A 14772-nucleotide genomic window follows, 5' to 3' on the forward strand; every position below is an offset into this window, starting at 1 on the left:
GATATTTTAACAACCAGACCAAATTGTATCGCGAAGCAGATACGAATCGATATAGGACTATGTGAAGAAAATCAATACCAACAGTTTTCTTGCACACGTTAAGTACACACAAATATTCATTTGAATGTTTAACATTAAAAAATGGCTTAAAAGCAGACGTTTACAATAAGAAATATATTCTGGCGAAAAGCGGGTTTGTTAACAAATCATTGTTCCTGCGCAATTAAAATAATTTAGTCATCGTCAAAATCACAAGAATAAACACACACACGCAAATATGTTTCATATTTTCATCGAGTATAACAAACATTCAAAAGACAGGGTGGAACCTTTGGATTTATATTCTGGATCATCGTCACTCTTTTCAGCGTCAACTGTTGGACAGATCGCTTTAAATTCTTCTGCAAAATGTTATTTTTCCATTGATGATAGATGTCCAGTACCAAGGCTCACCCATACCACGATGCTCTTACCACCAAGCTTCACAGCTGGCATAAGGTTTTGACGTTGGTGTGCTGTGGCATTTTCCGTTTTTGAGGTTTTTTTGTTTTTTGGAGAGAATGAGAGGATTTAAAAAAACAGACACTTTATTCAGAGAGAGGGGTACAAATCTAATCACTTGCCACCCAAAGTTATTTTTTCCTCCAATTACTGCACTACCGTAGAAGTCAGCAAAAGTGATGTCTGAAAAAAAAAACTTTATTTGGCAATTACCTGCGAGATACCAATCACAGATACACAGAAAGCGTGACAATTCTGAATGATTTACAAATGGCTATAAACCACCAAAATGAATAATGCAAAAACACAATGAACACTTACAAAATAAACAAAAGAACGACATATCAAAGCATTCATTTGGCGAGAGCGGAAAAAAACGGATATGATTATATACACAATTTATACAGTGTCTCGCCTTCTTTGAAAAGAAGAAATGTAGAAATCTCTTTAAAAGTATCAAACATTCATCAAACTTCAAAGCAATTGCGTGACATCTTTTTAGTGTTATATTGTGACGTGTACATTAAACTGTGAGCTGAAGACACGGACAACTGCAAGCCTCTGAAGAAAACATTCACAGTTCACCATTTCAGCTTTGAAGTTGGGAACAGATAGAAGATGCTCGGCAGCTCTGTCAATAATGCTAAGCTAATAGCTGCTCATTCCGTTGGACAGAAAATATGAGCGTGTGAAACTTCATTTAAAAACAAAACAAAAAAACCTGCATGCTCCACGGCAATCCAAACACCAAAAATTATTTAATGACATCATGTCCTTGAAAATAATCAACACTGGCACAGAAATACATTTGGGACTGTTTTTTTTTGGGGGGGGGGGGCAATTTTCCAGTAGCTTTTTTGGATACGATAGAATTGATCCATCCACGACAGAGGAATGTCGGCACTGGAGCAAACAGTACACAAAGGGCATGGCTTCACTCGTCTCCGTTTTAGAAGAATCGACCGGAATACTGCTTCACGCTAGGGGGGAAAACAGAAAAGTCAGTTGTTGTTGTTTGTTTTTTTAAAACTGTACATTCTCTTAAATATTGTTTATGTACCAGTTTATAACAAGCAACTAGCCAGCTGTGTCGACACTTGCTGTTCAGGAATAATGGAATTTTTTTCCTCCGCATAATTCTACACACAGCAAACACGCCATAATGATTTTTGGGGGGGGGGGGGGGGGGAGAGATTTGCTAAAAATAAAGTAAGACACTGCATGTCCATAAGTCCTGCATTCACAGCTTTTGCTCAATCTTTTGTTGATGCACGTCTGGCAATAATTACAGCCTCGAGTCTTTTTTTGAAGATGATGCCCTAAGCATGGCACACCTAATTTCGGGCCGTTTCGGCCATTCCTCTTTGCAGCACGTCTGAAGCTCTATCGGATTGGATGGGGAGCGTCGGTGTGCAGCCATTTACAAATCTTTTTAGAGATGTTTGATCAGATCAAGTCTGGGCTCTGGCTGGGCCACACAAGGACACTCAGAGTTGTCCTGAAGCCACTCCATTATTTTGGCTGAGTGCTTAGGGTCGTCGTCCCATTGGAAGATAACCTTTGCCTACTCTAAAGGTCGGATTGGTGGAGTGTTGTAGAGATGGTGGTCCTTCTTGGAGGTTCTCCTCTCTCCACAGAAGACATTGTGGGTACACTATACCTGTATGTGGATGCTAAAGGTAATGTGGGGAAACAGTCACCTGTTCTGCAGTAGGTACTGTGCGTTCTGGATCTGGTCTTGCGTTCCAATGATGGTAATAATGCGGTCCTCCGAGCCCTCCAGCGGCTCGTCAATCTTAATGGACGCCCCGGACTCATGGCGGATCTGCTTGATCCTTTGGCCTCCCTTGCCAATGATGGAGCCAGCGAGCTGTGAAACGGCCACCAAATTTCACCTGAAGTGTCTTTTGCACTCCTTTTTTTTTTCAACACTTACGTCTTTGGGGATGGTGACCTGTGTTGTGATGACGGGCCCTCCGATGTCGCTGTACGAACCTCGGCCACCTGCGAAGCCAATCACGAAGAGTCTTGAATTGTGAATTACCAGACTGAAAAAAAATGTTCCCCTCCACTCACCAGAATGAAAGTGATCCCAGGAATTGTTGTCTTGAAGACATCAGAAGAGAAAAGAAGACAATTACCCAAAATTAGCCATCATTCATTCCAAAGCCAACCGCAATTGGCTAAAATCGTTTTCATGTATGCGGGATTAACACAAAGGATGAGACTCACCATAACCGCCTCCACTCTGTATTTCATCAACAGGAGAGAAGAAAAAAAAATCTGGTTTAGTGTCAGAGTACAGCTCACAGTGGTAACTTACAAGGCTTATCATCTTAATATTCATTCTATGTATCAATTCTGACAAGCAGGCGAGATTTAATAACTCTACCAAGTGAGGCTCTGGAAATGTTCCAGGTGGATGCGAGCGCACACATATTATTAATGTTTCACACGTTGTTGACCTGAAATGTCACACCTGCAGTCCCTCTGGCACAACTTGAACTTTGGAACCAAGTCTCCCGCCGCATAAGCATGTCCCCGTTATTGTATAACTTATAATATACACACTGTATGTGGGTCAAGCCTCAACTTTTATGATTTTGGAACCGTCCTTTGGTTGATGGCCACTTGGCTGAAAATGGCGTTCGACTTGGAAGTCGTGCGATCGAGTCAACCGGGACATGTCAATTCATCTCGCAATGTGTTGCATCACAACTGTCAATTTTCCAAATCCCATCAGATTGGCTTTTACAGAGATGGGCATTTCACTGCATTTCTTAGCTTGACTGTGGGGAAAATTCAGATGAATAATTAGTTCAATTCTATTTTAAAAAAAATATGTTTAAAAAAAAAACGGCTAATGGTCATGAAGATTCTTCCACCTTATCAATTTGATTTATGTCTCCACCTTGATCATGAAATGTTATCGCTATCACGATACTGTTCTTGTACTCATAACTTTATCACCTGTTAATTTTCAAACGGATTAAAGAATCTCTGGCAGACTGTTCGGAATTACTGTTTTGGATTATTGAGCCGAATAATTTCTAAACCTCCCCCGGCTGACGTCACGTTCTTATAGTTGCGAGTGAGTCAATGGCGGATCTGACAGTCGCAGTCATTTGGCCTCCGTCTGACGGCATTAATCCACAAAATCCAATTACTAACAACCACATCGCGGATTAATTATTATAAATTTGAAGGGATGCTGGTAAGGATCGACAGTGCTTGCTTGCCCGGCGGATCTCCGGACGGCGTACTCTGCTTGCAGAGAGGCAAGCAAGGAGACGACCGTTGCCGGGCAACCACGGGCCTCTGGAAGAAAAAAAACCTGCGTCAGCGTTCGTGGCCGCTGTGGTTGCACTGTGCTCGGATGAGGAATACCGATCGCCTCCTGTTGTCGGAAAAGAACCTCGCAGACGGCAACACTCACCATGCTGTCGTAGCGCTCTCCTCCGCGACTTCTTCTGTCACTACACACATGAACAGGATTAGCATTCACATGATTCAATGACGCTGAAGGAAAGGCGCAAGAGGACATTTTTGGCCTCACCTTAGTCTGTCGTCATGATAACTGCCGTGGGAGAATCTATCACTGTGTGTCATTCGGAAAAAAAAAAAAAAAGGTCATAAAATGTTCATAAATAACTCAAAAGACTGAATCAATTAAAACTATTAAATAAAATCTAAATATACAATATGAATAAAACAAAATATTCCAAATAACATCAAACTGAGATTAAATCGAAGGATTAGATCAAAAAGAGCATATTGTGAAGGAAATAAAATCAAAAGAATGAATTAAAAATGCACAAAAATATCCCGTATATCCAATAAAAATCGAATTGAAATGATACATTTTAGATCAAATGTCATCAAGTTAGCTGCCATTGGAGAATAACGCCGTAAACGAAGCACACCCTCCTCACCTTCCTCGCGGCAGCGGCGGTGGGAGCGGCAGGTTGCGCGCACGGCTGCCCACGCGTCCCCGGCTCAGCGGCGGTGGCGGGCCGCGGCGGGGGCTCAGGTCGTCGTAATCCCGGCGAGAGGGAAGCGGCGGGCGGCTGCTGCGTGCGGGTGGCAGGCGGTCGAAGCCGCCTCGCACCCGGACAGGGAAGCTGCCGCCGGGCCGCCGGCCACGCTCCTCAAACATGACGGTGAAGCCGCCGTAGTCGTACGTTTCGTCATAGAAGTTGGGGTCGTAAGGCTGGGAACGGCCTTTGATTGGCGCCTGCAACATATCGACGAGCATGTCATTTTAGTAGCGACTTTACAGGGTATGTTTGGAGCATGGCGTTTGCAATTTGACAAATGAACGAACAATAAAGCAGCCTTATTTTTTGCAGATAATGAATACAATGCTTGCCCATCATTACTTGATTTGCCTTCGATCTGTACTCCATGCAGATATCTGGAGAAGTGTCGAAACGAGGTCAAGACTCACCTCAGCGACCAGCTCGAGGATGACTTTGATGCATTCGACGACTCGCTCCGGCTTCCCGCCCACAGAGACAACTCTGTCAGTAGAATGCGGACAACAGTCCTGGAACAGCTTGATGGTCGTCAGGGTATTCTGGGGGGCAGGGGGGGTCAACATCATAAAAGTGCTACTACGGCAAGCAGGAAGGCATTGGGTCATTTCTGAGCAGAAACTCTTTAAGACTCTGGCCGACCTCTCGGAGCTCCTTAATCTTGCTGCCTTTCACGCCGATGATGCCGCCCGCCAAGCTCTGATGGATCAACAGGCGGAGCTCGCAGTCAAAGTCGATGCCGCTGTAATGCTGGTACTTGTGACACAAACACAACAATTGAGGGGAACTAGTTAAGTGCCTTGCGGCATTGTATATCGCCGAGCTCCATCTGAAATGTTGTCATGTATTCTTATACACAAGTACACATGGAGCTACTTTTTATTCATTTTATTTACAAGAATACTTTCTCGACAAATAAAGCATACAGTCCAATTATAAAAAATAAATTACATAAATAAAATATTGATTATATTTAAAATCTAAATATGCTAAAAAGCAGCAGTTCTCGAACTTTTTATAATTACCACCTAAAAAAAATAGTATAAATATAAATAAATATCTAAGTACCATATTATAAATACTACAATTTAAATAAAGATTACAAAAATAAGAATGTGAATAATTTAAATGAACAGATAGATTCTATCAAACTAAAATATTCCATACGAAATGACAACTGTAACTTGATTTGCCAGCAAACATCCTGCATGCTGAAGAACAGCCATTTTATTTTGGAAAACATCATTCCCAAAAGGAAATTAAGGCTTTTTACCTCCTCTAAGGTGGGTATGATCTTCAGCAGAATGTCTCCGATGGTGTCGATGTTGGCGCTCACGCTCAGGATCCTGTCGAGAAAGCCAAAATGAAAAGCCAGGCATTACAGGAAATAGACGCAAAAATGAAATACCACAATCGCGAAGGACAGAAAATACGTTGTCAGGGAAACCCATCTAAAGGCTTGGACGAGGAGGCATCGAACTTGGAAAAGAGGAAACGAAGACTAACATGCACTGAGATAAGAGTATCGTGGAAGGACGGTTGGCTTTCAGACGGCTACAATTAACAAGAGATCATATCAGTGTCGGGGGAGGGGACCGGGACAGTTTAGATAAAATTACTTCAACGCAAAGTGGGAAACTTAACTGAAGCGAGACCTCACTACACAACGTCTCATTGGAAAGGGGGGGAAGGGGGAGGAAGGAGAACGGGCAGGGTGGGCTATTGACCAGTGATTCTCAACTGGTGGATATATTGCAGCCCAAAAACTGTTGTTTGTGTTAGCTCATAATTTCAATAGACTGACAAATATCAAATGATTTTTTTTTGCTGAAAGGGAAAGTCAATTCAAAAAATGTCTTGACAGCAAAATATTCTATGCAGGCCCCACTGTTTAAACATGGTATTCTGATACATAATGCGTGTGTGGAATATGAACTAAGCAGCAAAATAGAGTTGTTTTTATCCATCTCAGGGGCCGGGGGGCATTTTGCCACTTGTTGTTGAATGAAAATGACATCACAGTTGCTCAGAGCTCAGGCAACGACCAATCTTTTCGGAGTTTGGTTTGTGATGTCTGCAAGCCGTGATTGGTCGTTACCTGAGCCCTGAGCCACTGTGAGAAAAAAATCTGCATTCACGAATTATTGGATACATGGGAAAATGAGACCAGTTGAGAAGTCCTGTCATAGACGGCGCGGGCAAGGCTGGGGGGGGGGGGGGGGGGGGGGGGGATGCAAGTGGTTACCCACTGCAAGGTGGCACAGGACAGAAAGTGAGGTGCAAGAAAGGATGAGGTGTTTGTGGCCACGTTTAGCAGCGGGAGGGTTACACCTGTTATTAACATTGTGCATGCCTCGAATAAATCGGGGTAAAAAGAGGTTGAAGTAAAATCTTTGCCTCGAAGCTTCCCAAAGAGTATTTCCCTACACGTACTAATGTTACTGTAGTCCATGGCTCCACTCCATGTAGATGTAAGTTGGTGCAATTTGTTTCTCATTTAAAAAAAAAAAAAAAAAAACACACAATTAATGTGCGGGGTGGGGCCCTAGGTTTACAACCACACTGACAGACGTTTCTAAGATAACGAACTTTACTACCCCATTAGTGTAGGTTGGTGGAGACGACAGCCAGTACTGGGACTTGGTTACCATACTTGGATATTTCTGCTATCTGTACGTCTGAAGGGCCCCTTTATTTCATTTAAAAAAAAAAAAAAAAAACATACTTGTGTGTTTTTGTACATAACAGCAGTGACAAAGAAATAGAACTGGACTGTCATTTCATTATCAAGTCCTCCTATTGGCTCAGCGGTGCAAAGTATCATGGTCTATGTAGTTCACAAGGCTGTGTTTAAAGGGAATACTGTGGTGATAATTTGGGATACATTATTTTCATATGTATTACATTATTTAATTTTTTTTCATTGAAACATTAATAGCAGGTGAGGGTGGGTTGTTACGAAGCAACAATGCATGGATGAGGGAATATCACGGGTGACAATGCGGGGAGATGGAAGGGGGAAAAAGAGGAGAGGGGGGATTTTCGATGGGTGGGTCTTCAGTAAAAAGATGCCTGCCTGCCTTGCGCACCTTGAAATCGGACAGCTGGCATTTCACCCAATATCATGGTTAGAGTGGCAAAGAGATTTAGGAATGGACAGAAACATCAAGAGGACATGTGGAAGGGTTGGGGAAGGTGGGTAAAGGCGATTTGGCAGTTGGAAGGGGGAGGGCAAGGGGGGGGGGGTTAACTTTCATTATTTGTATAAAATATAAACGTACCAGTTAAAAAAAACAAAAGGCAGCTTATTCATGACCTTGTCATCAGGCAGTGAGGCAATAATTGGTGGGACATACCGCTCTGGGCCACTGCTGTCTGGGACTGATACACTGGCATTGAACTGCATGGAGGTGATGGTGGAGGTGGTTGGAGAGCATTGGGCGGGGGAGTGGGGGTGGGGGCGTTCAATCACGTGTTAGGGGCGCGGGTTATGGGCATGGTCGACCAGGGGGTGGCAGGTGGGCGGACGGGCGGGCATTCGGGGGTTGGGTTGGGCCAACGCAGGAGGGGCATGTCGGTCCAAACATGGGCAACGGGCGGAAGGTGGCCAAAACATTCACCCAAAAACATAAATTAAAAAAAATAAATAAATAAAATAAACCAAAGAAAGGACAAGGGGAAAGAGGGGGGGAGAAGGAATACATTTTTAATTGAATGCACGCTCAACGTTTGTCTTTTTTAGGCAAAATGTGAGAGAACGGTCAGACACGACCACAATGTGCCCCAGTGGATTTGATCATGTGTCATAGTAAGCAGGTCGATGAAGTTTACACAAAACATGAGGGCGATACGATTTTTGGCCAACATTAAAACCTTAGGAATAATACGTGTAGGGATGGGCATAACCACTGATTCCTCGAGGTATTTCCCCAAGTCGGGTGCGCAGTTCCCTTCAGGTGGTGCGTGAGACCCTGCAAACGCTATAACACTGCAACGCGTCGTTAACGTCATCATAATAATTAACACGTGTTGGAATACAAACGGATACGGCTTGCTGACGTGTGGCAGTGGTGATATTTTGAATCATTTGTACTTATTTTGGTCCTTGAAAATGTTTTCATGTGAAAATGACCATTGGTACTACAAAAAAATCTTTTTTAAAAATAAGATTATTGGATCATGAAGAATTCTATGTGGAATTCAACATGGAGGACACTGTGCTAAACTCAATGTTCAGAACATTCAGGGACAGTTCCCGTCATCTTATTGAAACGAATTGATTGTTATTTTGCCCATCCCTACATTTAAACAGAAAAAATGTGAACACAATTCTGAATCAAATAAAAAATAATATCGAGGAAATACAAGGTGTTAGAATAGGCACTAGCTGTTCTGATACTTTAAAAAGCATTCATTGAATATTTCATGTTTACTCACATCGGTGCGAAGCGCTTTTATGTTCTTGCCACCCTTTCCGATAACGGCGCCGGCGTTCTGTGAAGCAGTCAGGAGGGGGCGTGGCAGGGTGGGATTATTCTCAGAAAACAGGAAGACAAATCAAGACAAACAAAAGTGACAGGTGGCCTCCTCACTTTGCTCTGGAGCAGCACACGCAGCTCTAACATCTCGTTGGCGTTGCGCGAGCGCTTGAAGGCGTGCTCTTCATCCATGTCCTCTGCTGGACGTTTACCTGGCGGGGAAGATCGCAGGGCACACATTGTAGTGAATAACACCATCTTTGAATGGTCAATAATCTATTCTTAATTTGTGGCTACAACCTGACTGCTTTAACTGAGGCATATTTTGAGATATTAAGGAGAACTGACTTCATTTTTCAGAACAGCAACCTAATTGCTCCATTTTCCCCCCATGTCACTAAAACAAACAGAAAATGGACCAAGTGACGATTCGTATGTAAACTCAAGCAATCCTAAAATCACCGTACCGTTGTATTTGCTTTCAGTAGCGGGGTAAACGCTAGTTGGGCTAATTTGGCCAAATGTGAGCAGCACTGGGTTTCACTGTGTATCAGTTGGCAGCTAAGCACAGACTGGAAACCACTCAGATGCACCGTGTTCCCTTCCTGAATTAAAAAAAAATGTGCTTGGAAGCCAGAAAACAGCAGTATTCCTCCACCATCTGCTGTGTAGCTCCAGCCAGGAATGATCTATTTTGCCTCAAGTGAGCCAGTTCAGCTACATGCTTTGCAGCTGTCAGGATAACTAAAAATATTGTGTATAAAACGATCCCTCGCTGATTTGCAAACTCTCCTATTTGTGATTTTGCCTATACAACATAAAATGATGCTTTAAAGGTCCCATTCCGTCTAAATCCAACCTTTTCCACTGTCTTGTGCATAACAGGTCAAAATGGCTACTTCCAATTCAAGTACCTACTCACTTCAGGGTTGCTACACTCCCACTCAATTCAGGGAAAAAATAGGTGAACAGCGGCATATCTTCGTGTGATGCAAAACTAAAACTTTGCATTACCCGACGACCTCAGAGCAGTTGCGGAAAGATCAACCAATTTATTTTAGTCGATATTAATCCATTATTGCAGTCAACTAACATTGGACGCTAACATATGAACTAACGTCAGTAGCTAACATTGATCATCTTTAGGTCTAATGTTAGAAGAAATATTGAAAGCTAACCCAAGAAAAACATAGGAAGCTCACTTCAGAAGCTAAAGCTAGTAGTAACATGGGAAACAACACTAGAAGCTAGTGTTAGAAGCTAATATATAAAGATAAAATTAAAAGAAACAGAGAAGTGCATTTTATTCAAAATCAAATGATCTGTAAACCATTTATTTTTATGGGTAATTTCAGATGAGTTTGAAATAAGTATTTTGCCATCACAGTGTGGGGTATTTAAAGTGTAAACTACAAGGAGTTATTTAATGTTCTATTTATTATTATGTCTAAAATGATCTTACCATTGGTATCCGTGGTGCCAAATGTGAGATCTTCATCCTGCTGTTCAATTTGCACCTCCATTGTCTTTTAAACCTGCAGGGCGGGACAAAAAGTGAATGCTACGACGTACAAAGTGCAAATGTTTTATTTTATGTGTTCGGTAACATTGTTTTGTTATTTTACGTTAGATGTATCGTACCCAGGAGCTAACCAACCGAGTCCAGCTCGTGACGTCACACATTACGCCACGCCTGTTAAAGTCCTATGTCCACACGTGAATACTACAATGCGAACAATAATTACACATGATGAAGTCTGTGTGTTTATTAACATTATTTTATTGTGCTTTTAAACTATTTAACGCTGTTCTTAGCTTTTCTTTCTTTATTAAACCCGAACAAATGGTGTCGTCCCGCCCCTCCCGAAATCATCGCTCACTTGTGGATTCAAAACAAGCGCAACCCTCAACAATGTACCGAGCTACAGATATAACAACGCACACGGGTGTCAGTTGATGGCGTTAAGAATGGTTTTGCGACTTTACAGACACTCAACAGTTGCCTTTGATAGACGTCAGGGCGAGTGGCAGTAAGTTTGTCACTCCCAGCGGCTAAATTGACGTGACTTTGCGACGTTAACCGCTAAGCTAAGTGCTCGTGAGGCGTGTCCGTCACGACGAGACGGCGTACAACGGTTGCGACCGCGCAGCGAGCTAAATGTGCACATTAGTGTTCTTCCTATACGCTTGTAAATGTCTACAACCAATATCATGGACCGCGAAATTATTAAAAGACGTCAATACTTGCGACTAATTGCCGTCCGCCACGCTATTCTGTTGCCTTGGAACGAATGCAAGATTTTAGAGCATGGAGGCGAGGGGGTTGCTTGTAGCGGAAATAAACGGCAGCGCCGACGGGCGGGGACGCACAGCTCCGAGCGCATTACCGCCCAATCTGACTACGCGTGGTTTCTGATCAAACTGCTTTTTGAATATGAAGCTTTCTCCCTGGTTTTCAATTGCGATCCCCATTTTAAACCTCAACGATGACTGTCAGGGTGGCTTCGGACAAGTCACTTGAATTCGAATTGGTACATGCATTTTTACAATCTCTTGTATAGTTTTCACAGCATGAAACCAGAGAGGAATTGGGTGGTGATAATAACCCAAGAACTGGAAATAGACTGAAGGTAAAATGCATATGGGAAAGAGAAGCCTCGCTCACAACGTGCTTTCAGACGAGCAAACAAATAAACCAAAATAACACATGCAAGATGCTGCAATATTATGTCACTCGGTCGCGCTCCTTAAAGGCACACATCCAAACATATGAATACTTCCGTAAAACAATGTTTTATGATGGCCACAGTTTGACCCCGATACGGATTAATTGCCTTTACATTATTTCCTACTGATCAAAATCCAGCCACCTAATTTTGCACGGCAGCCTCCATTTTGGATCCAATCAAACAGTCTCCTCGCACCTTCACATACGCAGGCTTTTGTCTCACCCCCTACTCGCCTGTATTCTGATGTTACCATGGCGACGGTTTTAATTTGGTTCTTGATGTTTCTCAGAAATGGGTGGATGGTGATAGGGTTGGTGGGGAGGGCGGAATGTACATATTTTCATTCGCAACCATCGCGACACTTGACATTGTCTGCAATGTTTGTAAAAAAAAAAAAGTTGCCATAATGATCCTGGTGTGTGTGTGTGTCTGTGTGTGTGTGTGTGTGTGTGTGTATGCCACACGTCCACCAATCTGCTACGGTCCGATATTGTCACGGCAGCCGACAGGACAGGATTTACTGTGGGGGTTTTTATTTGTATTTTTTGGAAACATATTTCCCATCAATAAAAGTGGAGATAATTGGTTTTATTATAATTACTTTTTATATAAGTCTATTTTGATAGTTTAATATAATTTATGTATTATATTTAAGTATATTTGTGTAATATAAAAAATAATTTTTGTTTTTTTAATATCTGTTGTATTTACCGTCGCTATACTCCTACTATACTATTTACAATGTATTTTTAAAATGATATTTATTATATTCATGGAATCTTTTTTAGATATTTGAATCATTATTATATTTACACGTTTACATGTTATATTTCAATAATAATAATAATAAATTTTATTTGTAAGCGCCTTTCACAACACTCAAGGACACAACCAAGAGCAAATAATAAAACCACAGATAAAATTATAAACAAAAGAAGAGAAAGATTTAAGGTGGATATTCAAGTCTGATTTGGTGGGAAGAGAGTCAATATTACGAATATTGGGTGGAAGGGAGTTCTAGAGTTTGGGGGCAGAGCGGCTGAAGGCTCTGCACCCCATTATACTGAGATGGGCAGAGGGTAGAGAGAGGTGGAGGGAGGATGAGGACCTGAGTGAGCGAGAGGGAATGGAAATTTGAAGATCTGACAGATAGGGGGGGTGGGGGGGGGGTCATTAGGATGTAACAAAAGCGGTTCTGAACCAGAACCGTTTTTTGATTGAAAAGATGGAAGTGCATGTATGTAAAATAAGAGAAAAAGTATTTGCATCATACCCTCTCTAAATTAGTCGTATCATATTGAATGGAATCGTAATCCCACTGAATTGAGAACAAATCAAATCTTTCCACTTTCAAATCAAACCGTCCATGAATCGTTCTACACGCCACGTATCGAAACCCATATCAAATCGTCTTTTGTGAAGAGATGCACACCCCTTATATTCAGATATATAAATAGTGTGTAAACACTTGCCGTCATCAAACATTCATCAACTGCGCAGGCAGTGCTTTTAATTCCAGTACAGGTTTAACAAGGAGGGACCCAACGTAAAATCAATACAATTAAAATAGAGTAAAACTACTCAATCTTTCATGGAGGAAAGGGAACAAAAAGGTGTTTGTAGCATGACACTGCCACCCAGTGGAGCCTAAATGACATTGATGGGATTAAATAATAGGGGGATTTGTCAGCATCCGCTGGCTCATATTACATTTTTAGCATGTGAATGACGTTTATTTCATTGTATTACTGCAGATTGTACGGCAAACCCGTGCCTGTTTCTTTGTGACTTTTCCTCTTCTGTAGGTATCATCACAGTCTTGTTGTCACTGGTTCCCGAACTCAAAATTGCAATTTATGTGGAATATATAATCCTTTAGTGGTTCGAGGCTAACTTGGTTGACGGCTCTGGCTAGTAAAGAGGAATAATTATCATTATCCACAAATTTGTAGCAGTAGAATTTTTCATGGGGACATCTGGTCTCGTGCGTCAACCGTGGACGTCACACTGTGTGTGTGTGTGTGTGTTTGTTTGTTGGCCAAGTGTGTTGTGTGTAGTAGAACAACTTAGTCTGAATGTTGCTATGCGTTGGGAGTGAAGGGAGAAGGCATAAAGGAAGAATTAAGAAGGAGGCGGCAAAAAGGAAGGAAGGCAGAAAAGTATGTCTGACCAAAGGAAGGAAGGGATGACTACAAACTGGTCTGAGGAAAGATGACGGCAAGAAAGTCAACAAGTAGGTGGAAGTGAAGAGAGGAAGCAAGGAGGTAAGGAAAGAAGGAAGGAAAAAAACAGGAGGTAAGGAAGGATGGAAGGACGCGAGGAAAGGAAGGAAACAAGGATGGATGGAAGGCAAAAGCAGGTCTAAGAGAAGGAAGACAGGATGTATGAAAGAAGGAAGGGAAAGGAGTGAAGGAAGAAAAGATTGGTCTTTGTCAGAAGGTAAAGAAGGAGGACAGAAAGGAAGGTTAGTCAGTAGGAAATAATTAAAAAGATGTCTGATGCAGGAAGGCAATAAGGTAGGAAAGAGGTCAGAAGGGAAGAAGTAAAGGTCTGAAGATGGGAGGAAAGAGGACACACAAACGGGTGACACAGACACTAAGGAAATCAAGGAAGGATGAAAGGAAGGAAATTTAAAAAATGTAAAGAGGAAAACAAAAAGGAAGAGGGAACAAAAAGCAGGTTTGAGGTGGAAGGAAGGCAGGAGGACAGCAAGGAAGGAAGGAAGGAAATCATTTTTTAAAAGTTTGGGGGGGAAGGGAAAAAAGCAGGGAGGATAGATGCAAGAGTAAAAAAAACAACCTTAAGGGAGGAAGGAAGGAAAGATGGAAAAAGAAAAGATGACAAGAAATAGCTGTAAATAAACATTTTTTTAATCGGGCACTTACTTTTGGCTCACCCTGGGGTAGGTGGTCGTCGTCCTCCCTGCATCACTTCGCGTGTGGGGAGGAGGGGACGGCAAAGGACGGAGGCGAAGGAAGGAAGTTCGGAAGGAAGGAGGGGGTCCGTCCATCCAGCCTTCCTGCCTGCCTA

At 42.3% G+C, this 14772-nt stretch overlaps 1 protein-coding gene across 3 annotated transcripts; it reads right to left on the reverse strand.

The window, feature by feature from the left end:
• Positions 1-683: 683 nt before the first annotated feature.
• On the reverse strand, positions 684-14772 carry hnrpkl (heterogeneous nuclear ribonucleoprotein K, like). 3 transcript variants are annotated; one of them, XM_086135226.1, is made up of 16 exons: positions 14628-14772; positions 10476-10548; positions 9128-9225; positions 8973-9029; positions 7892-7935; positions 5809-5881; positions 5178-5291; positions 4949-5077; positions 4434-4735; positions 4058-4099; positions 3938-3977; positions 2734-2749; positions 2578-2607; positions 2438-2505; positions 2202-2371; positions 684-1481 (listed from the first exon to the last, which is right to left on the reverse strand). In XM_086135226.1, exons 2-16 carry the CDS (start codon positions 10534-10536, stop codon positions 1451-1453), a joined length of 1275 nt encoding a protein of 424 aa, XP_085991352.1. In that variant the 5' UTR covers positions 10537-10548; positions 14628-14772; the 3' UTR covers positions 684-1450. The 3 variants fall into 3 exon arrangements, with proteins under 3 accessions (XP_085991352.1, XP_085991353.1, XP_085991351.1); XM_086135227.1 differs by lacking the exon at positions 14628-14772 and adding an exon at positions 11258-11417 and having other exon boundaries at positions 5178-5285; XM_086135225.1 differs by lacking the exon at positions 14628-14772 and adding an exon at positions 11258-11416.

This window comes from Hippocampus guttulatus, chromosome 17 (genome assembly GCF_054856545.1).
Source record: "Hippocampus guttulatus isolate MCC_2025c chromosome 17, RoL_Hgut_1.0, whole genome shotgun sequence".
Lineage (NCBI taxonomy): Eukaryota > Metazoa > Chordata > Actinopteri > Syngnathiformes > Syngnathidae > Hippocampus > Hippocampus guttulatus.

Excerpts from the sequence above, each read along its gene's own strand:
- hnrpkl (XM_086135226.1), bottom strand. The coding sequence starts at position 10,536 with ATGGAGGTGCAAATTGAACAGCAGGATGAAGATCTCACATTTGGCACC. Across the intron at positions 9,030-9,127 it reads GTGTGCTGCTCCAGAGCAAA|AACGCCGGCGCCGTTATCGG; the intron begins GTGAGGAGGCCA and ends ACTGCTTCACAG. Across the intron at positions 7,936-8,972 it reads TAAAAGCGCTTCGCACCGAT|TTCAATGCCAGTGTATCAGT; the intron begins GTGAGTAAACAT and ends ACCTCCATGCAG.